At 34.9% G+C, this 27,230-nt stretch overlaps 1 protein-coding gene across 2 annotated transcripts in view; it reads left to right on the plus strand.

Moving 5' to 3' along the window:
- Positions 1-27,230, plus strand: part of ATP11B (ATPase phospholipid transporting 11B (putative)) — a 119,108-nt gene that overhangs the window by 959 nt on the left and 90,919 nt on the right. The window contains exons 2-3 of one of the 2 annotated variants that reach the window (XM_055307882.1): positions 20,474-20,637; positions 25,728-25,844. Coding sequence is in view for 1 of the 2 variants with exons in the window: in XM_055307881.1 (XP_055163856.1) it covers positions 25,728-25,844 (117 nt within the window). In the remaining variant the exon portion in view is untranslated. The remainder of the gene's footprint in view (positions 1-20,473; positions 20,638-25,727; positions 25,845-27,230) is intronic. The other variant, XM_055307881.1, reaches the window with a different exon arrangement.

The following is a 27,230-nucleotide window of genomic DNA, read 5'->3' on the forward strand; positions in this document are numbered from 1 at the left end:
AAGTCAAACTTTAGGATCGTGAACCTCATTCCCACCACCACCAACCACCACCCCCCGCCGATCTCTCAAAGCAGTTTGAACCACACAGGTTTGGAACCGGTGGTTAACTTCTCAGTTTTCCTGGTACGTCTGGGGGAAAAAAAAAAAAAATCTTAGGAAAGATTGACTGAAGGCATATTTAAAAAGCTCCACCTTTCTCAGAATTAATTCAGAGAGAGAGAGGGGGAAAAAAAAAATCTTTCCTGCCTCCTGGCAACTACAGCCCAGAAAATACAGCACCCAGGCGACAGTGACAGTAAGGACAGAAATTGTTCCTGGCTGAAGAAGCCTAACCTTATCTCTGTGATGAGGTCTTTTGCTGGTTGCTGCTTAATTTCTAAATTGCATCAACGCTTCTACAATTCAGTGTTTGCATGTACTGCTTTAAAAGGCAATGCAGCAAAAAACGATTTTCGTGACACTGTGAAGATTTTGTGGCACTAAAGCAGATACCTCTTTTTTCCTGCTCTAGAACAGCACTTTAATGTTAAATCTGTTTCAGAGCCTTCTGTTAATTCATTTTTGCAAAGGGCACCACTCAGAATAATATCTTACAAATAAAACTGGAATTGCCTGCCCCTCAAACCAATGTTAGCTTCCTATTTTTAGCTAATTGTAAATTCAGGTATCCCTTATATATGCCTTATTAGGAAACTAAGCTGATGATGTCATTATAATACCATGGCCTTGTCGCAATAAGCCACAGCACAACTTGGCTCTGGAAGTTAATCATTACAGGCCTGATCTCATGCCAGTCTTCATGTATAGAAGATTTATTCATCTGACGCTATTTTTGTGTGGTAGGAACATCATTCTAAAGTGGTTTTCCTAAAGCTTTTCCTAGTAGATCAAGATACTGCTTCTGAGTGTTAGGTGTTTGTATTTCTGTTAACCTGAATAAAATCTTGGTTGTATAACCACTCTCATCTTCAAGACAGGCAACCTGGTAATGTTTTTAAAAATGGCTTCGAATGAACACAACTAAAAGCAAGGGCAGGAAGTTGTATGGTTAATTTACAAGACAACTGCCTTACTGTGTGATTAACAAGTTGAACAAGTTGCTGTGCATAAAAAATGCTATCTCTGACATTTAGTTGCTCACCTCACTGGTTTTACATTTAAGTTATCAGATCTTCTAAGTATGTAATCAGATCTGTGCCAATGTAGGACTTTGTATCTCTGTTTAAGTTTGCACAGTCACTTAAATTATACATTATGGATACTGGATACACAGAGTGATGAAAGTATATTTTATTATCCCAGGCATAAACAGCTATTTTAGTTACTACACCAGGAATTATTCAACTCAAAAGTCTAGTTTAGATTATACTTCCATTGGCTCAATGGATTGAATCACCATGTCTTTTAGCAATAAGTTCATTTTTAAAATTCAGGTAAGTGGGACAAATTTTGGGAAATTGTGAGGACAGGTTTTTTTTTTTTTTAATTATAAACACTTTATTCATTATATGAATCCTGATTTTCAACAACTTAGGTTGTCTTGCCAGAAAGGTTTCTTGTCATTTTATTACAAAAATTATTCCTATGCTTTAGTAATTTCTAATTTAGGAAATCTTGGACTCCTTATCTCCACAAAGTATTTTCACTTCCTGACACACTGAGAAAACTCAGAAGGTTGATGTTTTCCCTTGGGGAAGTAGAGTGAATAGATTAGCATATCTTTTTTCTTTCTTTCTTTCTTTTTTTTTTTTTTTTGGTTCATCCTTTCTTTGTTTCGCTCATAGTGCTGGAGTTATTTTACACTAAAAATATCCTAAGCAAAATCTCTTATGGTATTTTTCTGGTACAATTAGTATTTATAGTGTACTCATTTCTGACAGCATATTATGTGTATTAATCTCTTAGAGATGACAGCACCTTGATTATAATAGTGGTAATGCTATTAGCTACTCAGTGTATTCTAATATTTGGATTTGTAGGGTAACCGTTAACCACATTAGCTATTAAAATTAAAATTCAGTTAATTAAAAATTTATGTTTATTATTAGCTACCATATTGGAAAGTTCAGAATAGAACATTTTCATTATCACAGAAAATTCTATTGGACAGTACTTCTTTAGATTTTTTTTTTTTTTTTTTTTTTTTTTTTTTTTACATTAGGTTCTGTAGTAGTTATGGGCTTGAACTCATGACCTGGAGATCAAGACCTGAGCTGACATCAAGAGTCAAATGTTTGGGATCCCTGGGTGGCTCAGCGGTTTAGTGCTTGCTTTGGCCCAGGGCATGATCCTGGAGTCCCTGGATCGATTCCCACATTGGGCTCCCAGCATGGAGCCTGCTTCTCCCTCCTCCTGCGTCTCTGCCTCTCTCTCTGTGTGTGTCTATCTCTATCATAAATAAATAAATAAATAAATAAATAAATAAATAAATAAATAAATCTTTAAAAAAAAAAAAGAGTCGGATGTTTAACCAAGTCACCCAGGCACCCTACTTCATTAGACTTTTATTTATTTTTTTTTTAAAGATTTTTATTTATTTATTCATGAGAGACACAGAGAGAGAGAGAGAGAGGTAGAGACAGAGGCAGAGGGAGAAGCAGGCTCCAGGCAGGGAGCCCGATGTGGGACTTGATCCTGGGACTCCAGGATCATGCCCTGGGCCAAGGCAGGGGCCAAACTGCTGAGCCCCAGGGATCCCTTCTTTAGACTTTTATTTTATTTTATTTTATTTTAAGATTTTATTTATTTATTCATGATACACATCTATATATAGAGAGAAAAAGAGAGGTAGAGACACAGACAGAGGGAGAAGCAGGCTCCATGCCGGGAGCCTGATGTGGGACTCGATCCTAGGTCTTCAGGATCAGGCCCTGGGCCAAAGGCAGGCACTGAACCACTGAGCCACCCAGGGATCCCCTTCTTTAGACTTTTAAATGAAAGTTTTCACTGATACATATTTTAGTTGATGTGTAATATTTCCTTACAGGACAATATAATGCTGTGCTTTTAAAGCACTGTGTGCAGACATTATAATGCTAAACACTGGGGATACAAATGTAGACCTTATTCATCTCTGTATGTTCAGTGTCTCACTGTGCTTGACATGGAGTAGACATTGAGTACACGTATGCTGAATAAATGAATAGGTAAGGAAAGAAAGAATGAATGTGTATTATTGCTTCTGTGTTTAGAGATAAAATAACAAAATTCAAGATTGACCACTCCAGGTGAAAGCTACACAAGTACTGTGATTGTACAAAAATACAACTTGATCTTGTCATACCAGGGTATTTCTTAAATTGTTTCGTAAAGTAATGCCTTCAGATTTGTATTGGCAGTAGAGAAAGGGCCGGTGAGATTGTCTTCTGATTCACTGAGAAAAATGGCAAGCTCTTAAACTAAACTTATTCAACTTTCTGTTCTCTCACACTTTTAATTCTTCCCTTTCTCCCTGTCACAAAGAAAGGTGTGACTGTCCTCTTTTCCAAACTAACCAGTCCACTTGTGCTCTTAACCCTGTTCTTTCATCCTGCTCTCCACATTCTCTTTAATTATCTATAGTGTGTTTACTTTTTCCTTCAGCATGTGAACATGTTCATGCCTCCCTCTACTATTTTACTTTGTCCTGTACTTGTAATTTTCAAATTCTTTTCAGTTTTCTAGAAAATAGATCTGTCCTGTCTAGTACACTTGAAATGTGGCTAGTTTGAATCAAAATATTCACACAGGACTTCAACAATACAAAAAATAGTAAAATATCTCAATTTTTAATATTGGTTACATGTTAACATAATATTTAGGATATATTGGGTCAAGTAAAAGATTGCAATTAATTTTTCCTGTTTCTTTTTACTTTTTTTCTTTTTTTTTTAAAGATTTTATTTATTTATTCATAAGAGACACAGCAAGAGAGAGGCAGAGACACAGGCAGAGGGAGAAGCAGGCTCCCTACAAGCAGCCTGATGTGGGACTCGATCCCGGATCCCAGGATCATACCCTGAGCCGAAGGCAGAAGCTCAACCACTGAGCCACCCAGGCGACCCTCTTTTTACTTTTCTAATGTGATTACTAGAAATTTTAAGATTGTATATGTGGCTTGCATTTGTGACACATTATATTTATTAGTACTGCTGTATAATATTAAAAGTGTGTTCGTGTTTCTGTATAGCATACAGTATAAGCCTAGGTATCTCACTTGCTAGACTGTGAATATTCTAGGGCAGAGACATATCTTGTTCATCTTTATATCCCTTTTACTCAAGACAGCAGCTGACTCATTCATTGTATGTACCCACCCACCAAATGTTGGTTGAATAAATGAATGAGTATCGTATTTATTTCAGTGTCAGTTTAGAAGTACCTGTATTCTTTGTCTTTCTCTCAAGAGTAGGAAAAGGAGGCACAGGCCTGTGGTATTCTAATTTTGGTATAGCTAAGTAAGTTTTAGTATCAGGAATTCATGTTTAAGAACCTAGATCTTTGCTTCTTTTATCTTTATCTTTAGATAAATATTTTTAGATACCCAGTTTTTCTTTTAATAGGGAAGTCAAGCATTAGAGGAACCCAAGTTTCACAGCAGCACAGAAGTAGGGAGGGACCTTGCTTCTTAGATTTTCCAAAAGAACCTTATGATTGCTATTATTGTCATTAAATATCCCTTCAATTCCTACAGTCTGTTTTCAACATATCAGCCACAGTGATCTTGTTAAAAACACAAGTTAGATCATGTAATTCTTGCACTTAAAACCTTCTAAGGATTTGCATTCTTGCTAAGAGTAAAAACGTCTGTGCTTGAGCTGTATGTCTCTGTGCACCTTCCCCTCCTCCCCCCAAAACCACTTCTCATCTCCCATCACTCTTCCCTCACTTCACTTTATCCACTCTGGCAGCCCTGCAATTCATCAGAAGTGTTAGGGATACTTCAGTCTCAGGATCTTTGCCCTGGCTGTTACATCTGTGAGGAATGCCACTTTCCCCAACTCTCCCCATTCCCTTATCTGCTGGTTCCTTTACTCCCTTCAAGTCTTTATTCAATTGTTACTTATCCATGCATGAGGCCTTTTCTGGACATTTAGTATAAAACGGTAACCCTTCTCAGTACTTCCCTATCCTCCTCCCCTGCTTTTTATTTCTCTAAAAGCACTTAATACTATTTAACATATTCTGTTATTTACTTGTGTCCTTTATCTCATGAAGGCAAAGATTTTTGTCTAGTTTTAGTTCCCCATATAACAAATTTTCTCTAAATTTTTCATTTATTTATTCATTCACTTGAATATTTTCTGAACATCTAATCTGTGATAACATGTTCCTAGGCTCTCAAACTACAAAATAAAGCAACCTTGCCCTACTCAGTCTTCTAGGAGTCTCTTCCTAAATGGATATTTGGATTGTTGTCATTTTTTCCTCTTACAAAAACTGTTGCAGTGGCCATTCTTATTTATAGCTTTTTTTTTTTTTTTTTTTTTTTTTTTTTTTTTTAGGATTTTACTTATTTATTCATGAGAGACACAGAAAGGCAGAGGGAGAAGCAGGCTTCATGCAGGGAGCCCGACGTGGGACTTGATCCCTGGTCTCCAGGATCAGGCCCTGGGCCAAAGACAGCGCTAAACTGCTGAGCCCCCCGGGCTGCCCAGTTTTTTTATTTTATTTTATTTTTTATTTTTTATTTTTTAATTTTTATTTATTTATGATAGAGAGAGAGAGAGAGGCAGAGACACAGGCAGAGGGAGAAGCAGGCTCCACGAACCGGGAGCCCGACGTGGGACTCGATCCCGGGTCTCCAGGATCGCACCCTGGGCCAAAGGCAGGCGCCAAACCGCTGCGCCACCCAGGGATCCCCTGCCCAGTTTTTTTAATTGAAGTACTTAGAAGTGGAATTGCTGGGTAATGGGGTGTGTACTTTACGATGATTACATGTATTGCCAAATTAGTTTCCAAAACCTGAGAGTTCCCCTTTCCCTACCTCCTTGGTCAACACTTTGTACTGTCAGACTTGAAGAAATTTACCGATCTGATGGATGTGAATTGTATTTTATTTTGTTCTAATTTAGTTTCCTGATTGCTAGTGAGAGTCAAGTGTCCTGTATTTCATTCATATGAATAGATTGCTCATTTTTCTATTGGATACTCTGTCTTTTCCCTGTTAGTTCTTTCAGTAGTCTGTATTCTAATTCTTTGTTGTGGTTGTTGTAAATATTTTCTTCCAGTTTGTCCCTTGTATATATTTAAATTTGTTGATAGTATCTTTTTTGATAGAGAAATTTTAAATTTACCTAGGTAAATTTGTTAGGACTAATGATTTTGTTTTTTATTAGTTGTTTAGATATTATTTTCATATACCAGGATCATAGAGCTTTTTTTCTAGTGTTTTCTTCAAATTGTCTTAAAACTTAGTTTTTTAACATTTAGGACTTTAGTATATCTGGAATTGATTTTTTTTCTATAGAATAAGGAATTTACTATATTCTCTCCCATATGGAAAGTTATTTGTCCTAGTGCTTTTTATTGAATGAGCTATCTTTTCACCACTAATGGATATTGTTTGCTTTCTCTGTGTTATTACCAGCATTCTCTCTCACATATCGTGTTCTGTATTCAGTTTCATTCACCTGTTGATCTGGTGCACCAATAATGCACTGTCTTTTTTATTAATTTTTTAATTTCCAGTGTAGTTAACATACAGTGTTATTACTAGTTTCAGGTGTACAATATAGGGATTCAGCAATTTTATACATACTCAGTGCTCATCATGATAAGTATACTCTTAATCCCCTTCACTTATTTTACCCATCCTCCTACTCCACCCCCTCTGGTAACCATCAGTGTGTTCTCTATAGTTAAGACTCTGTTTCTTAGTTAGGCTCTTTCTCCGTTTTTTCCCTTTGTTCATTTGTTTTGTTTCTTAAGTGAGATCATATGGTATTTGTCTTTCTATGACTGGCTTATATTGCTTAACCTTATACTTGCTGATATTATATTTGCATTATACTTGTTGCAAATGCCAAGATTGCATTCTTTGTTAATGGTTGAGTGATTATTTTCCATTGTCTATATATAACACATCATCTTTTAAAATTTTTTTTAATTGGAGTTCAATTATAACACATCATCTTTACCCATTTATTTATCAACAGACACTTGGGCTGCTCCCATAATTTGCCTATTGTAAATAATGCTACTATAAACATAAGGGTGCATGTATCCCTATGAATTAGAGTTTTTGTATTTTTGGTGTGAATACCCAATAGTACAATTACTGGATCATAGGATAGTTCTATTTTTAATTTTTTGAGGAACCACCATAATGTTTTCCATAGTGGGTGCACCAGTTGGCACTCCCACCAACAGTGCACAAGGGTTGCCATTTCTCCACATCCTCTGCAACACCTTTTGTTTCTTGTGTTTTTGATTTTAGTCATTCTGATAGGTGTGAGTTGATATCACATTGTAGTTTTGATTTGCATTACCCTGACGACGAGTGATGTTGAGCATCCTTTCATGTATCTGTTGACCATCTGTATTTCTTCTTTGGAGAAATATCTATTCATGTCTTCTGCCCATTTTTAATTGGATCATTAGTTTAATGGATGTTGAGTTATATAAGTTCTTTATATACTATAACCCTTTACCAGATAAGTCATTTGCAAATATCTTCTTCCATTCAGTAGGTGTCTTAGTTTTGTTGATTGTTTCCTTTGCTGTGCAGAAGCTTTTCATTTTGATGTCCCAATGTTTATTTTTACTTTTATTTCCTTTACCTTTGGAGACATACCTAGAAAAAAGTTGTTACATCCCATGTTGGAGAAATTACTGCCTTTTCTGTCTTCTAGAATGTTTATAGTTTCAGGTGTCACAGTTAGGACCTTAATCCATTTTGAACTTATCTCTGTATATGTTATGAGCCAGTGGTCCAGTTTCATTCTTTTGCATGTAGCCATCCAGTTTTCCCAACACCATTTGTTGAAGATGCTGTCTTTTCTCCATTGCAAATTTTTACTCCTTTGTTAAAAATTAATTGATCATATAAACATGGGTTTATTTCTGAGCTTTCTATTCCATTGATCTGTGAGCCTATTTTTGTGCCAGTACAATATTTTTTTGATTACTACAGCTTTGTAGTGTAACTTGAAATCTGGAATTCAGATACCTCCAGCTTTGTTTTGATTGTTTTGGCTGTTGGAGTCTTCTGTGGTTCCATACAAATTTTAGGATTATTTGTTCTAGTTTTGTGAAAAATGTTGTTGGTATTTTGATGGGAGTGTATTAAATCTGTAGATTGCTTTGGGTAGTATGGACATTTTGACAATATTTGTCAAGTCCATTTGTCTTCCAGTCCCCGAGCATGGAGTATTTTTCTACTTCTTTGTGTTGTCTTAATATCTTTTATCAGTCTTTTACAGTTTTCAAAGTAGACTTTCACCTCTTTCCAAGGTAATTTATTATCTTCAACACAGTTGTGAATGGGATTACTTCCTTAATTTCTCTTCATTATTAGTGCATAAAAATGCCACGAATTTCTATACGTTGATTTTGTATCCTGTGTCCTTAGTTAAGAATTCATTTATCAGTTCTAGTACTCTTTTGGTGGACTCTTTAGGGTTTTCTTTATATAATATAATGTCTTCTGCAAATAGTGAAAGTTTTACTTTCTCTTTACCAATTTGGATGCCTTTTATTCCTTCCTCTTGTCTGAGTGCTGTGGCTTGGACTTCCAGTACTATCTGAAATTCAATACTATGTTAAATAACAGGGCTGAGTGTAGACATCCTGTCTTGTTCCTGATCCTAGGGAAACATTCTCATTTTTTCCCCACTGAATATGATGTTAGCTGTGGGGTTTATATATATATATACTTTGTCGTGTTCAAGTACGTTCCCTTTAATCTTACTTTGTTACGGGTTTTTACCATGAATGGATGTCGTACTTTGTCAAATGCTTTTTCTGCATCTCTTGAAATGATCATATGGTTTTTTCCCTTCTTTGATTGATCAATAGCACATTTTTTGAATTTTGGATCACACTTGCATCCCAGGGATAAGTTCCACTGATTTTGATGAATAATTTTTTAATGTATCATCAGATTTGGTTTGCTAATAGTTTGTTGAGGATTTTTGCATCTATGTTCATCAGAGATATTGGCCTGTAGTTCTCTCTTTCTGTACTGTCTTTATCTGGTTTTGGTATCAGAGTAATGCTGTCTTCATAGAATGAATTAGGAACTTTTTCTTCTTCTGTTTTTTGGACTAGTTTGAGAATAGGTGTTATCTCCTCCTTAAATATTTGGTGGAATTCACCTGTGAAACCATCTGCTCCAGAACTTTTGTTTATTGGGAGTTTTTTTTATTATTGATTCAATTTCACTGCTGGTAATAGGTCTGTTCAAATTTTCTCTCTCTTCCTGATTCAATTTTAGGAGGTTATATGTTTCTAGGGGATTTATCCATTTCTTCTATGTTGTCCAATTTGTTGGCATATAATTTTTTATAATATTCTGTTATAGAATCTTGTATTTGTATTTCTATGGTGTCAGTTGTTATTTCTTCCCTTTCCTTTGTATGTATTGTGTCCTCTCTCTCTCTCTTTCTCTCCTCTCTCTCTTTTTGATGAGTCTGGTTAAAGGTTTATCAATGTTTTGATCCTTTCAGAGAACTAGCTCCTGATTTTGTTGATCTGTTTTATTATTATTATTATTATTATTATTATTATTATTTTTAAGTTTCAGTTTCATTTATTTCTGCTCTAATCTTTATTATTTCTTTCCTTCTGGTAGTTTTGGGTTTTGTTTGTTTTGGAATCTTTAGGTGTAAAGTTAGGTTATATATTTGGGATTTTTCTTGCTTCTTTATGTAGGCCTGTTATTGCTATAAACTTCTCTCTTAGATAGCTTTTGCTGCATCCCAAAGATTTTGGGCCATTGTGTTTTTATTTTCATTTGTCTCCATGTATTTTTTTATTTCCTCTGACTTCTTGGTTGACCCATTCATTGTTTAGTAGCATGTTATTTAACCTCCATTTATTTGTGTGCTTTCTAGGTTTTTTCTTGTGGTTGATTTCTAGTTTCATAGCATTGTGGTCAGAAAATATGTATGGTATGGCTTTGATCTTTTTAAATTTGTTTAGACTTGTTCTGTGGCCTAATATGTGATCTATTCTGGAGAATGTTCCATGTGCACTTGAAAAGAATGTGTATTCAGAACAACATAATTGTTCTGAATATATCTGTTAGATCCATCTGATCTAATGTGTCATTCAAAGCCAACAAGTTTCCTGGTTGATTTTGTTTTGATCATCTATCCATTGATGTAAGTGGGGTGTTATGCAGTGTCTTAATTATAATATTTTTATAAGTCTTGACATCTGGCTGAGCAGTCCCTTTTTTTCTTTCAGAGTTGCATTAATCTTTACTCTTCCATATGCTATTTATAATCAGATTGTCTAATTCTGTGGAGAATCTTTCTAGGAATTTGATTGGCTTTGTATTGAATTTGATAAATTCCTTTTCATATTTTTCTTCTAGATGAAGTAGAAGCTATGGATTGTATTTTATTATTTTCTACCTATGCCTGTATATTGAGTATCTCTCTCCACCTACAAATAATATAGGGATTTGAGTTTTAACTCCAGTATTTCTTCTCTCACCTTCCACAATACTATTATGTAATAGTTTAATTCTCTTTTTCCCTTTTACCAGCTTTGTTAAAACTTAACTCACATACCATACAGTTTACCCATTTAAGTATTCAGTTTTTTTAGTATACTCATAGAATTGTGCAGCCACCACCACATTTCATTGTTAGAATATTTTTATACCCCCTAAAAGAAACTCTCTGCCAACCAACTTACACTTTCCATTCCCCTAGACTTCTAGTCTCCAGCCCTAATCAATCACTAATCTACTTTCCACCTCTTATCAGTTTGCCTACTGTGGACATTTCATGGAAATGGCATCATATAGTATTTGGCATCATATAGTATTTGGTATTTTGTGACTGTTTTATAGCATAATATTTCACCTAGCATAGTGTTTTCAAGGTTCAACCATGTCATAGCATGTATCAGTAATTCATTCCTTTTTATTGTCAAATAATAATCCATTATATGGATATACCACGTTTTGTTTATATGTTCATCAGTTAGTGAACATTTAGTTTGTTTCCACCTTTTGACTATTGCATAGAACACTGCTTTGACCACTGATATACAAGTCTTTGTGTCCATGTATATTTTCATTTCTCTTGACTGTATACCTAAAGAGTAGAATTATTGGGTCATATGATAACTCCGTCTTTAACTTTGTGAAGAATTGCCAAACTGTTTTTCAGAGTGGCTGCACCATTTTACATTCCTACCAGCAATGTATAAGGGTTCCGGTGTCTTATATCCTTATCAACACTTAGTTTTGTCTGTCTTTTTAATTATAGTTATCCTGGTGGGAATGAACATCATTGTGGTTTAGTTTAAATTTTGCTAATAACTAATGATCTCAAACATCTTTACATGTCCATATTAGCCTTTTCTGGAAAAATGCCTATTCAAATCTTTTTGTCCACTAAAAAAATTTTTTTAATGAGTTGTAAGAATTTTTTGTATTATGGATACATGATCCTTAGTAGATATATGACTTGCAAATATTTTTTTCCCATAATGTATGTCCTAGTTCTTCTTCTCAAAACATTTTCTAAATTTTTGGCAGTTACTCATTTTTCTACAAAGATTTAATTTCTTTTACTCACCATTGTTTATTGCATAGCACCTCATCTCCCTGTGTTTACTTTTATTTTTAATAAGATAGATCTTTTAGTAATTTTTTTCTTTTAGTAATTTTTAAGCAAGGGTTTAGGGGGTGATCTGTTTTAGTTTTAATGTCTTTATTTTGTAGTTACTATTGAACACTAATTAGGTAGATAAGAATTCTAGATTAACATGTACTTTCACTCAACATATTGAAGATACTACTTATTCCATTCCTTTCGACATTTATAAATGCTGATATATGTTTTTAACCTAATTGTCATTACTGTTGGTAATCTGTGTCACATTGATTTTAAGATTATCTCTTTGTTCTTGATATTTTGCAATTTTATTTTGCAATTTTATTTTGCTATATCTATCATTTTTTTCATGCTTTTCCTGCTCTGCACTTGTGTCTCCTTTCAGTCTAAAGGCTTATATTACTATGACTCAGAAAAATTTTCAGCCTTTTTTCTTCCTTTAACTATTGCTTCTCAACCTGAGTTTTTCTCAGTCTAAGAACTCTTACTTGATACTAACCTGTCTTCTGTGTCTTTTAACTTCTTTTTCATATTTTTCATCTATTTTCTCTGTGCTGCTTTCACTTTAAATTCCTTAGTTCTAGCTTCCAGTTCACTAATTCTCTCGCCTGTGTCCAGTCGAGAGTTCATCCTGTCCTCAGATATGTAATCTAAATGATTGGTTTTTATTTCCAGAACTTACTGGACCTCTTTCAATTTCATCTGTTCTTGATGCATATCTGCTTGATTTTTCTCAGAATATTTTCTTTTTTTAAAAAAAAATAGATATTATTGGAGGTTTGGAGGTTTTATACATATTTAAAGGTACAAAGCTCTTTTCAACTTCCTTTCAATTGAACCTGACTCTAGGACCCAGGTACAAAGGGGTGCTATTAATCCATATCACGCCATAGGAGCTGAACTTTAAGCTGCCTATTTCCAGATACAGAATCCCAAAGGCTCAGCCCCTGAGTATAGAAATGGTTGTCTTATTTTAACCCTAGCTACATCTTCTTAATTAAAGAAAAGAAAAGTATATTATCCATGTTTACTTTTGTGAGGAAAAGGGAAGAGCTCAAAGTATGGTCTTTCCCAAGGTCAATAGCTAATAAATACCAGTGGCAAGACTTGAACCCAGAGAGTTTTTCCAGGGTGTTTAGCAGTGTAGAAGAATGTTAACAACAGCAGCCGTTTTCTCTATATTTCTCATTCCCAATCCTGCCATCTTAAATCTGTTCAATGGTGAGGCAAGGCTAGAAAAGGAGTTAAGGGAAGGTGGCTGGGGTACTCTGGAGTGACACGTAGAGGAAAAGGAGAGATGTGATCAAGAGTTCCTGTAGTCATTCAGCAATGGCCATTCATAAGTTGACTTAATATTTTAGGTACCATAAAAAGTTAGGATTTGCATGTACCTGAATGTATAGCTTCTCCTGAAAATGTTATCTACCATAAATGCAATACCTATAAATCGGTTTTGAGCAACATGGCACATTTTTTTGAGAGTTTTTCAAGTTTTTAATTTCCTTTTTGTCTTGAACCTTAGGAACTTAAAAACTTATTTTGAAGTTTGACAAATTTGTTGTGTTAAAACAGAAATTGGAATTGCTGAAAAAATATGTTATCCATTTTAATAAAAGTTAATAAACTTTTATTACATCTGTAATGGAATTGTGCTATATACATTTAACTCTTCAGAAGGATGTATTTGATCATTTTCTATAGAGAAAAAAGTGAGTCAGTCATCTAATGAGTTACTGCTATTTCAGTCAAAATTTTACTCATTTTACTTGATATTTTGTTTCTCTTTTTTTGTGCTTATTAAGAGGCCTTATTTTTTCTAAATGAAATTTTATCCAGAACAGAGGCTCTGACTTCTATTTTGGTATTTCACTATACCAAGCATAGTACCTAGTATATAGTCAATGCTCGTAATATTTATAAATTGAATTTTTAAAAATTAAATTACAGGATAATATAATAATGATATGCTAAGTAGCTTGGTATCTCAGAATATTCGGATATTTTACCAAAATTTGGTTCAGTGCCTCATACAGTATCAAGCACATTTTTCCCAATGAAAACATGTATAATATATTGGTATTCTAAGATTTTGCTTTGAAGAATTCTTTGTGATGAGTGCAGTTGGCAGATAAAGCTTAAGTAGTATATAGTCAGTTCAGATCTTAATCATCTGTTACCTAGGAAATTGTTTCTTCGCTCTTGCATCTCCCGGACTACAAAGGAAATATAGATATTCTTGCTTATCTCAGTTCTCCACTGTGCTCTTTAATATACAAATTTGAAAAATGCTAACAAAGATGTGAAGGTGTACTTGACTCTTTACTACTGAAAGACAGGGAAGTGATTCTCTAACCTGTGTTTTCCTATTGAAATTTAAACATAAAGGCATTGGCCTCAAAGTAAATATGCAAGAGACCCTCTGACTTTGTGGCTCTAACTCTTTATGTAACCTTTTTTTAAAAAAAAAATTATTTATTCATGAGAATACACAAAGAGGAGAGAGAGAGAGAGAGAGGCAGAGACACAGGCAGAGAGAGAAGCAGGCCCCATGCAGGGAGCCCGACGTGGGACTCGATCCCGGGTCTCCAGGATCACGCCTCGGGCTGTAGGCGGCGCTAAACCGCTGAGCCACCGGGGCTGCCCTATTTATGTAACTTTAAAGGAAATTGCTGCAGTGCCCACCTGCCAGTGTTGATCAGCTCTTTTTCCAGCACATATTTGCAGAATTTGAAAAAAAATAAACTTAGGAATTTATTAGGAGACAGTGAAAGTAAAAATTCTTAAGTAATCAAAGATGCTTTTAACAATCTTGAAATGTGTCCTAGGCCATGCGTTCCCTAATGATGATGTTTCCTGTAAATTGAGATAAAATTGTCAATGATCTATGCAAAATGAGAAAAACTAGGCCAGTGTTGTATATCTATGGCCGTGTTGTGTGTGTGTGTGTGTGTTTGCTTGCTTGCTAAAATTTGTAGATGTACTTGTTTTTGAGGACTGTATTTTTCTTTTAAAAAATAAATCTTTTAATCTTAGAATAGTTTCAGATTTACAGAAAAGTTGCAAAGGTAATACTGAGAATTCCTGTAGATTCCCTTCACCCAGTTTCTCTCTCTTTTTTTACAGTAAGATTTTATTTATTTCAGAGACAAACACACATACACGCACACACCATGTGCGAGAGCCTGTGAGCCCAGGCAGGGGCAGAGAAGCAGACTCCCCGCTGAATATCAAATCAAGCCTGACAGACACAGGGCTTGATCTCAAGGAGTCTGATATCATGACCTGAGCCAAAATCAAGAGCAGGATGCCCAACTGATTGAGCTTCACAAGTGCCCCACGCTCAATTTCTCTTACTGTTAACATCTTATATTACTAGGCTACAGTTATACTAATGAGCCAATACATTACTATTAAACTCCATACTTTATTCAGATGTTGTTAGTTTTTCTTTCTTTTATTTTAAAAGATTTTATTTATTCATGTGAGACATAAAGAGGCAGAGACATAGGCAGAGGGAGAAGCAGTCTCCCGCAGGGAGCCTGATACAGGACCCTGGGATCACTACCTGAGCTGGAGGTAGATGCTCAACCATGAACCACCCAGTCGTCCCAGATATTGTTAGTTTTTCACTAATATTCTTTTTTTTTTTTGCTTCAAAATCCCATCTGGGATAACCTATTACACTTACCAATTCCTTGATCCTTCAGTAATTTTTTTCTATAACTTTTCTGCCTCTTTATCAAATCTTTCATTTCAAACCTGAATGAATATATGATTCTTTTAAACTAAAAAAAATTTTTTTCATTTGATCCAGCTATCGTTAATTACTATCCCCCACTTCCCCACTCTTCTCTTCACCCCCATTCAATCAATCCATTGTAGCCCTTTTAACTTTATTCAAACTATGTTGACAGAAGCCACCAATGATTTCCTAATTATTAAATTCAGCATCCTTTTTTTTTCTGTTCTCATCTCTCTTTACAGCATATGAAATAATACCTTTTTGCAACTTCTTCCTGTGTTTCTGCCATACCAGTTCTCTGTTTTCCTTCCTGCCTGGTGCTCTTTCTCCTTTGCTTATTCCTTCTCTCCCACGTGTATCTTAAGTAATAGCCTTAAGAATTCCATCTCTTGTCCTTATTCTCTTCTTCTCTGTACACATAATAGGCAGTCTTATACATTTTTTTAAATTTTAACTATCATTATTATGCTTGTTGGGTTCCAATCTCAAGTCCAACTCTCTTTCCTGATATCTAAATAAAAATATCCAATTGCTTTCTACATATTTATGTAGGGTGTCCCACATTGAAATCAGAAAATAATCGTATTCTGATGTTAAATACGAGTGTGGAAATAGGAAGTTAGGTGATATCTAAGGTAAATAAGGCCTAAATCACTAACATTTTATCAGCTCCAAGTGGGTGGGGACTTAGTCATCTATTTTTATCATCAGTGGTCCTTAACTTATTGCAGAGCACATAGAAAGTGTTCAATAAATACTCTGAATGCTAAAGTAAATTCTTTTCATTACATGTAGAAGTCAAGAATTGCAGATCAGTACAATTTTAATATGCAGGGTAAATGAACTGCTTGCTTCCTTGAAGAACAGAAAATAGGCTAAAATAGTCTATAGTGTTTTTTCAAAAATACGTTCTTAGAATTATGTCATTTTGACCCAGTGTTGCTAAATAATAATTTCTCTGCTTAAAGTTTAATTTTTAAATTTTTGTAGCAATAGTTTTAAGATTTGCTGGGTCCTATTTGTTTAACCTTGTATAAACATGTTTTATTTTCTTCTGAAACGGATTTCTTACGTTCTCAGCATATAAGATTAACAAGACAATTACCATTTTTTCCACCCTGCTGTTTTCTTTTTATTTCAATTCTTGTCTAAATAGCTAAATAGGATTCACTTAGCATCTCTATTTCTTTTTTTTTAGCATCTCTATTTCTTAACTTCAATATATTTTTTGTTATTGTTTATAATTTTTTACTTAATACATTATCCTGTTAAAATCTGTACTTGGTAATCTTTGTTGTAGCTTCCTGGTATGAATACTGGCTATACTGTACTGCTCATGGTGAAAGCAGCAGCTTCCAACTTGAGGGATTCTGTTATAGACTCAAAACAGCGAATACTTGTAACTTATATTTTGGTCTTCCTAGTACCTAGTTGCTTTTCTACCCTATCAGACCCTAACAGGTATTTTATAAATGCTTCATCCCTTCTTCTCCTGTGATAAAATTTAAATATATAACCTGACTATACTAATAACTTCTTTTAAAAATCAACATCAAAACTGAAGTTGGTATATGAAGGAAAAACAAAGAAATACACTTATATTAAATAATATCTATTTCAGCATGTAAATGTGCAGTCATCATTTCACTAGACATAATAATCAGTTGTTATAATCATTGTAAATCCATGGCCACTAATGCAGACTGCTGAAAATATAGTGTAAAGACATTACCTTGGAGATACTGTGGATTCAGTTCTAGACACCACACACAAGTGATATATCACAATAGAGCCAAATGAAGTTTTTGGTTTTGTAGTGCATATAAAGTAAAACTTACGTTTGTACTAGACTGTATTCTATCAAGTGTACAACAGTTTTATATTTATAAGAGCTATGTATCTCAACTTAAAAATAGTTTATTGCTAAAAATGCTGAACATTATCTCAGCTTTCAGCAAGTCATACTCTTTTTGCTGGTGGAAGGTCTTACCTGAATGTTGATGGCTACTGACTATGAAGGTGATGGTTTGTTAAAAGTTAGGGTGGCTGCACCAATTCTTGCCTAAATAACTAAATAGATTCACCCTGTGTCTCTATTCTTTGACTTTGATATGCTTTTTCATGTTGTTTAGAATTTTGTGGCTGTGTCTTTGTGCTTGATAATTTTTAAATATTAAACTTTAGATACACTGTGTAAAAAAATAGTGTTTTTTGATTGACTACACGTCTCCAGCCTAAGAGTTATAACTCCTTGCTTTTGATATTCTAAGGATCTATAAGCCATCTTCATTGCTCCTGCTGTGTATGATTGTGGTGGGAGGAGGAGCAGGCTCAGAAGTATTTGAGAAATTTGGGTAGAAATTTCTTTTTAGGGGCGCCTGGATGGCTCTGTTGGTTAAGTGTCTGACTCTTGATATCTGCCCAGGTCATGATCTCAGGGTATTAAGATTCTCTCTCTCCCCCTCTGCCCCTCCCTGACCTCTGCTTGTGTGTGTGTTCATGTGTGCACATGTGTGCACATGTGTGCATGTGCGCAGGCTCTTTCTCTTCACTTAAAAAAAAAGTAATTTATTTTTACCCATCTGTCTCTAATTTGAATATCACAGAAGATTTACCAGTTTCACTCCTTGTGCAGTGTTCAACCTGATAAAACAACAACAAAAAATCAAATTTAGGGTTTTTAGTCTATGATTTTAAAATTTGTTTGAAACTAAGACAGCCTCACACATTTATTTTTTTATCATGACCCTGTTGCCATACATAGAAATCACCAGTCTAACAAACAAAAGACATTCATAATTATAATGGTTGAATTATATCCAAATAGGATTCTTCAAATCCATCAGAGAATTTCAAATGGATGAAATTGAATTTTTTTTGAAGTTGGTATTTTTAATTGTGGTTTTATATATATATTTTACCATTAAACCCATTTTTAAGTTCACAGTTTTGTAGCATTAAGTACATTCACATTATTATGCAGCCATCATCACCATCCATGTCCTGAACTTTTTCATCTTCCCAGACTGAAACTCCATAACCATTGAACACATACTCCTTTATTCCTCCAGTCACTAAACACCTGGCAAACTGAATTTGGCTATTTCTTATAAAAGACGAATCATATGGGGTCCCTGGGAGTCTCAGTAGGTTAAGTGACTCTTGATTTTGACTCGAGTGATGGGATTGAGCCCTGCTTTGGGCTCCCTGCTAAGCAGGGATCTCTTTCCTCTCTCTCTCTGCCTTTTTCCCTACTTGTGCATGTGCTTGCACTCTCTCTTTCTCTCAAATGTATGGTGAAAAAAATAAAGGAATCATACAATATTTTTCTTTCATGACAGGCTTATTTCACTTAGCATAATGTCTTTCAGGTATATCTGTGTTGTACATTGTGCCAGAATTTCCTTTTTTAAGGCTGAATGATAGCTCATTGCATGTATATGCCATATTTTTATCCATTCATCTGTTGATGAATGCTTGTGTTGCTTCCATCTTTTGGCTATTGTGAATAATACTGCCTTGAACATAGGTGTATAAATATCTGTTCAAGTCTCTGCTTTCATGTCTTTTGAGTATGTACCCAGAAGTGGAATTTATGGATCATATGATTATTCTGTGTTTACTCTTTTTGAAGAGTCTCCATATTTCCACAGAGGCTCTACCACTTTACATTCCCACTGCACTGGCGGTGCATAAGGATTCCAATTTCTCCACATCCTTGCAGTACTACTTGTTTTCTGTTTTTGTTTTTTTTATGTTTTTCTGATAATAGCCATTCTAATGGGTGATAGGTGATATCTCATTGTGGTTGTGATTTGTATTTCCCTAGTAGAAGTTGGTTTCTTTGACATCCAGAAATTAACCCAAGCCAACTGTAAAGCTATAATAAATGGCTTTGATGAAAGTAATATAAATCTAGGAACAGCAGAGTGAAAAGCTTATTAGCCTCTCTTTTACTAGTAATGGTGGATTTCACTCTGCAAAATCACTTTTAAAGTTTTTCATTTTTCATTTAAATTCAATTTCGTAGAAAAGTTATTGTTAAAGATATTTAAAAATTAAACTTGGAACCTCAAAACTAGAGAATTTTGCTCATTCAATAAATATTTGTTAATTAATTGGCACATTCTGCTTTTAAGAATCTTTTAGTCTGGAGGAGGAGGTTGATATAAAGGCAAGCAATTACTAGTCCATGTAATAAAATCCATAATGAGACTGTGTAAAAGGTTTGGTGGGCATAATAGATAACAAGTGTCTCCCTTTGTTCCTGGGGAAAAAGGAGTGCCAGGTAAAGCTCCACTGAGAAGGAAACTCTTAAGCTGAAACTTGAAGGATAAATAGGGTTTTTCTGGAGATGTATGTTGGAATGGAAATCAAGTTTGGGAAGGAATATCCTAACCTCTCAAAGAGGAGCTTCCTGTAGTAAAGCATTGACAGATGATTTAAGAATTTTAGACTCAAGGATCACTCCAAATTTTATATTTTATAGTTAGAAAGCGAGTCCTAACCACCCTTACAGTAAGCCAAAGTTCCTAGAAGCCCAGACTGGTATGATAATGGCAGACAACCTTAAGCCCTAAAATGAAAATTATTCAACATGAAACAAAAATGTTTAATTTTTTTGTTTGTTTACATCACAAGCATTTTAAAATTTTTTTAAATTTTTTTTAATTTTTATTTATTTATGATAGTCACAGAGAGAGAGAGAGAGAGGCACAGAGACACAGGCAGAGGGAGAAGCAGGCTCCATGCACCGGGAGCCCGATGTGGGACTCGATCCTGGGTCTCCAGGATCGCGCCCTGGGCCAAAGGCAGGCGCCAAACCGCTGCGCCACCCAGGGATCCCACATCACAAGCATTTTAAGTTATTCTCTATCACTTTCCTTTGTTCTGTTAACAGTGTAAAATTATCTTGCCCTTACAGTATCTTCATATTGTATCTTTTATTTTTTTTAAGATTTTATTTATATATTCATGAGAGACACCGAGAGTGAGAGAGGCAGAGACAAAGGCAGAAGGAGAAGAAGGCTCCATGCAGGGAACCTGATGTGGGACTCGATCCCTGGACCCCAGGATCATGCCTTAGGCCGAAGGCAGGTGCTAAACCGCTGAGCCACCCAGGTATCCCCTAGATATCTTTTATTTAAAATCTATGGCCAGTAAACAGTAATTCACAATTAAATGTATAGATTTGGTAAAATACATTAAGTCATTCTTCCCCAGTATCATATTTTTTGCTAGGCCATTTTCATGTGCCTTTATGCATTGGAGCATACATCCAACAAAAATTAGTTTCTGTCATACAGTAAAGTGTGTGATGTAAATAAAGCTTTTATTCATTTATTTTAAAACCCATGGTATTGCAATTTTGACTGAACTTTTTTTTTTTAGTTTTGGTGGGGTTTTTGGTGTGTGGTTTGTTTTGAAACCTTTTCTTTATATTTTAAAAGAAATAGATCACATAAGAGTAAGAAGCACAAATTTACATTGATCATTGTGAACTCTAAAGAGGATGTTTTGTTAGTTACGTTAAGAAAGTGTAGCAATTTTAATTATAAGACTATGGTTTTAGTCCCTTGCTAGTGCTTTTATTCATAATGTTTGCATTTTTCATAAAATCTTTGAGATTCTAAGATTATGGAGAGGCTGGTATATTTGGTATGAAAACGTATAATGTTGTGATTCATTCCAAGTACTGCGATGTGCCAAAGACTAACTTCTAAAAATTACAAAGCTGTTTGCTAGATTGATTTCCCTAGGCCTCAACAGTTTGTGGTTACAAAAGGAGTCTCTTTGGAATCCCTGGGTGACTCAGTGGTTTAGCGCCTGCCTTTGGCCCAGGCCATGATCCTAGAGTCCCGGGATCGAGTCCCACATTGGGCTCGCTGCATGGAGCCTGCTTCTCTCTCTGCCTGTGTCTCTGCCTCCCTCTCTCTGTGTCTCTCATGAATAAATAAGTAAAATCTTTTTTTTTTTTTTTAAAAGGAGTCTCTTTGAAACCAATCCCATGTGTTGTCAGTTCTTCCCCAAGAAGCCATCCTGAGATTTTTTCCCACCTTACCCACTTTTTTTTATACCTGTGACTTTAACATATACTCACAAATCCAGACTGAAAAGAGGTCTTGAATTTCATACTTTTATAGAACATGAGAGTTTTTTATTTTTAAATAGTTTAAATTTGTGTGCTTCCAAAGCGTAGATGCTATTTTTTAGTAGGAATTAAAATAGAATCAGGGTGATTAGAAAAGCATTAATCTATCAGTTTCTTTGCTCAGGGCAAGATGAAATCAGAGGAAAATGGAGCAGGCTAGCATTAAGGGGCGGAAGGTGTGAATGGGTAGTCTGAGATGACAACAGAAAATGTAATGTGTGCCAACCCTGGCATGTAGCCTTGACCTAGTGATTAGGAAGTTCAGACTGTACTTCTTTCTCAGTGCTACAAATTGTGGTGAAATGCTTGCTAGAAAAGTGTGGAACTGTACTTCAACTTCATACTAACAGTATAGTTATACAGTTAATTTTGATAACATGTTTGTTTTGACTCCTTTTAAAAAGAGTAGAGATGTTATTGAAACATAAAGATTCTCTTGTGTTTTTAAAATCTGCAATGTAGAGATGGAGAACTGATTATAAAGCAAGACTTTAGGTAAGTGGTTTTAAGCTTCTTTTTTTATTTAAATTCAGTTAGTCAACATATAGTACATCATTAGTTTCAGATGTAGTTTTCAGTAATTCATCAGTTTTGTATAACACTCAGTGCTCATCACATCACTTATCCTTCTTAATGTCCATCACCCAGTTACCCCATCCCCCACCCACCTTCCTCCCCTTCAGCAACCCTCAGTTTGTGTCCCAGAGTTAAGAGTCTCTCATGGTTTGTCTCCCTCTCTGATTTTTTCTCATTCAGTTTCCCCTCCTTCCGTTACAGTCCTCTGCACTATTTCATAAATTCTGTATAGGAATGAAAGTATATGATAATTGTCTTTCTCCGATTGACTTATTTTACTTAGCATAGTACCCTTCAGTTCCATGCATGTCAGTGTAAATGGTAGGTATTCATCCTTTCTGTTGGCTGAGTAATCTCACTCTCACCAGAAAAATGCACGTTTTGCACATTTGCACTCATTTTCAGAGATTCATAGACCTGAAGCCCATTTATAGATCCTGCTATAAGTCACTCTCTTTATTTTGGGGAAGTTTTGTTCTTTTATTTTTATTGTTTGTGGTTGGCTTAATTTGTTGCAGAGAAGGTGATGCTAATGAACTGAAGTGTTAGAGGTTTTTTCCATAAAGGACATCTAGCTGTCCCTATATAACTAATATAAAATTTATACAGTTATAAATATAAGTATAAAATTTATTTTGTGTAGAAAAAATACACACACATATAGGCATACCATTGATTATAAAATGATTGAATGAGATCAGGTGAATTAATTAACACCTGAAAAAAACTGAAAATGTTTAAATGGACATTATAGCATCTTTGGAAATAAGGGAAACTTTGTCATTCTCCTTTTGGAATTATGTTAAATTATGATATTTTGGAATATAGTTATTCTGTATTTAAAATTCAGCTTAATTTAAAATTGATTTTATTTTTGAAATATTTCAATATATCCCCTTGAAATAATTGTAGAAATCTAAGAAGTTTCAAAACTTTAGTATGTGATTACAGGTATAGCCAATAGAGATGAATAGAGAAGGATGAGTATTTGCTTCCTAGAAGGCCATGAATGAGATGTTGTAATAGTAATGTATATAAATAACATATATAACTTGGGGAAGTCTCTGTTTTGCTTTTTGTTTCTTTTTTTTTTTTTTTTTTTTAATTTATGATAGAGAGAGAGAGAGAGGCAGAGACATAGGCAGAGGGAGAAGCAGGCTCCATGCACCGGGAGCCCGATGTGGGATTCGATCCCGGGTCTCCAGGATCGCGCCCTGGGCCAAAGGCAGGTGCCAAACCGCTGCGCCACCCAGGGATCCCCTGCTTTTTGTTTCTTAACTTTAGATGTAATAGTAATACATTCCGGTCTTGGTAGAATTTAGCAAAAAATAAAATTCTGCATCAGTGGTTCTCAGTCTCAATTGTCTTGACATCTTAAAGATTTACATATTGTTAGAGTGCTTAGGTGGATCAGTCATCTGAGTCTTGGTTTTGGTTCAGGTTGTGATCTCCCAGTCATGAGATCAAGCTTTGTATTGGGCTCCACACAGAGCATGGAGCCTGTTTAAGATTCTCTTTGTCTCTCTCCCTCTGCGCCCCCTTCATGTGCACACAGATGCATGTGTGCTCTGTCTCTCTTTAAAGAACAAAAAGATTTACATATTCTTTCAGAACCACAATCTTTTTTCTTCTTTAATTTATCCCAAAAACTTACATACATGGTATGTAACTTACTGTTCTTTTTACATGGTTACAGAGTGAATGTGGAATAAATATGCTTCATGCGGTCTAATGTTCCAGTTACCTGTGTGTCTGTCCCTCTTGTAACTTTATGACCTTTACTGGCAAACTTCCGATGAACCCCTTTGAGAAATACAGCCATACATTATAGCAGTAGCATGCAAATTCTTTGTCCATTTATTTATGGAGTTGGAGCATATTATGATTTACTTGAGTAATTAACAAGTCACATGATTCTGCATGGATCAACATGGTACTTAAACTCAATAAATATTTGTTGAATGGATAAATGGTATATATCTTTAAGATGATTGCAATATTCTAGATAGAGCAATAAGTTCCACCTCCAATTTTGAGGCCTGCCTTTATCCCCCCATGAATAACTATAAGGAACAATTGTGAAATGTTTAAAGGAGAATTTATGAGGAAGATAAATATGCATGCCACATTTTATCTTTGAAGAAACTGATTTTGAAATCAGACACATAATGGCACATTCACATCCACAAAATGTGGTCATCACTATAAATAGCATAAACAAATAAAATGAAACTTCATGGTTTTTTTATGGAGCATACAAATGCATTTAATTTTCACAGTCTTGTACTAGCTGTTTTAAAACCACAAATAAGAGCAGTTAAAACCTAAACATAGCACTGTTAATATTCTGATGTACTAAACAAAATATACCTATAGGTAATATGGGAATTTCCACTGTCTGTATGTATGTGCTTAATGGAAATTTTACAGGGATGCTAAGCATTGAATGGCAGTCACATCACTTAGTCGATTACTAAAGTAGAGTCCTTAATATCTACAAGTGGATCATTATATTAAGAATACCAACTTTAGTTAACTTTTTAATAATTTAGTAGCCATAGTAAATAGCTATTGACCACCATGAAAAAAAAAAATGAAAATCGGAGAAATTTCAAATCATTACCAGATAGAAGCCCCCCAAAAGGCCTTGCTTTTGGTGGTTACTTTCAGCCTGTCAAAGTATCTCCAAGATCTGTCAAAGGAGTATTGAAGATTCACTTGCCACCTGAAAAGGAAAATACTGTGGGAATGGAGTAACAGTATTCTTGTTCCAGTGAAAACTTTTACACTGGATATCATTACTAAATGTACCTTGAGAGATGGTTTCCCAATTATCAGGCCAGAATTCTATATCCATAGTTCAGGAATTTGGTTAATAGTATGACTAGCACAAAGAGATGATTGTATGGAATGAATCCTTTTTTTTTTTTTTTTGTATGGAATGAATCTTAGCGAGACCCTATCCAATGCATTGTGAGTCCTGTGGGATCAAAGCTCTTTGAAACCCAAGTTGATCTGGGTGTGGAAGAAATAAAATAATAAACTTTTGTCATCAAATATGGTAGGTGCTGACTAGGCCATTGCTACACAGGATTTCCACATCACTTAGTAGGAATCCATCTTAAGAAAGACATGGAACCCACAAGAATTAAATTTTGGCCTCAAATGCTTCTGTAGATCCTCTGCATGATTTTTTCCCCCTTTTGATAACATTTCTAACAGAGTATAGATTATTTTTTGTTACCAGATGTATTATCTAGTTAATTTATACTTGAAGATAATACACTAGTTTACCTGAGAAAGAAAAATATATATGGCTTAACTCTGCTTAGATAGATTAGAGCTCTTAGATAGCTCTGATTAGATAGATTGAGCCAGTTCAAGTCCAGTAATAATATGTACAATCTGATTAGTTAAATAAAATCACCAGTAAAGAATCATAACTAACCTTGTTGATCAATATTTTTCTTTCGCTTGGTCTTAGGGTTTTGACCCACCACATCAAAGTGACACAAGAACTATTTACATAGCCAACAGGTTTCCTCAGAATGGCCTTTACACACCTCAGAAATTTATAGATAACCGGATCATTTCATCTAAGGTAAGCATGAACACAATATTAAAACTATAGGTATGTTCCATTTTGTTTTGAAAAGTGATTTATGTATCTAGTATACATTTATATCCTTAAAAATTCAAGGGAATTGTGGTTGGCAAATTTATCTTAACCAAAATTGTGAACTGTAGAATAAAAGGAGTTGCCAATTGCTAATACCAGATAACTAGCATGCCAAAAATTATCCTTAGTTGCAATTAAACTGAGGAACTAGTATTTATACGGTGTTCCAGGTACTGTATTAGGTACATCATCTCATATTATTTAATTCTTAGAACTCTGAGGTAGCTTTTATAAAGTGTTAAGATTATATTTGCTTCTTCAATTAAAGCATTGGGAAATAATTTACCTAGGGTTGCATATTAGTAAGTCACAAGATTGGAGTTTGAACTCAGTTCTATGTGACTTTAAAGCCTGACTTCCTCCAATTTTACTACTTCTCTGTAAACATTTTATAGTACCAAGGTACTGCTTCGCTCACATATTTTTCCTCATTTCATTTTTTTCTCTATGATATTTTTAAGATGTCTTAGTTTAACTGAAAATTACGGAGTAATACTGTCCCAATAGAATTAATTTTCTCTCCTGCTAGAGGAAACATTTTCTGTGCTGTCTGCTATGATAGCCAGTAACTATATAGGGCTAGTTAGACCTTGAAATGTGGCTAATGCAACTGAAGAACCTAATTTTTTTTTTTTTTTTAGATTTTATTTATTTATTCACGAGAGACACAGAGCGAGGGAGAGAAAGGCAGAGGCACAGGCAGAGGGAGAAGTAGACTCCATGCAGGGAGCCCGACACCGGACTCAATTCTGGGTCTCCAGGATCATGCCCTGGGCTGGAGGTGGTGCTAAACCACTGAGCCACCTGGGCTGCCCAAGAACCTAATTTTTAATGAAATTTTAATTTACTTTAAATTAAATGTTAGCCATATGCAATTAGTGGTTACCTGTTGGACAGTACAGTTAGAGAGAATATGAATCAGAGACTGAGGGTAAAGTTCTCCTTAGATCATTGCTGTTGCTTAAGAAACATCTTTGTATTGTCCTCCTCTCCCTTCCAGAATGGCTAATTTTTTCTCTGAAGTCCTAATCTCATCTTTCCAAGGATATTGTCTTAGGCCAAGCTTTCTTTGTTCTGCCCTTTTTTCATCTTTCACATTATTTACATATGCAACATACCTATTAGTGACATCTGTCATTTTGGACAGTGGTTGTAAAGCAGAGTGCAGGAAGTAGATTTATTAGAATCTAGGGTAATAGAAGAGCTTTAGATTAATGACACAGTTCTTAGTAAATTATGCAAGAAATAAAAGTCCTTCTTGAGGGGTACCTGGGTGGCTCAGTTGGTTGAGTGTCTGACTCTTAGTTT

This window comes from Nyctereutes procyonoides, unplaced genomic scaffold, assembly GCF_905146905.1.
Source record: "Nyctereutes procyonoides isolate TBG_1078 unplaced genomic scaffold, NYPRO_anot_genome, whole genome shotgun sequence".
In the NCBI taxonomy this organism is placed as follows: domain Eukaryota; kingdom Metazoa; phylum Chordata; class Mammalia; order Carnivora; family Canidae; genus Nyctereutes; species Nyctereutes procyonoides.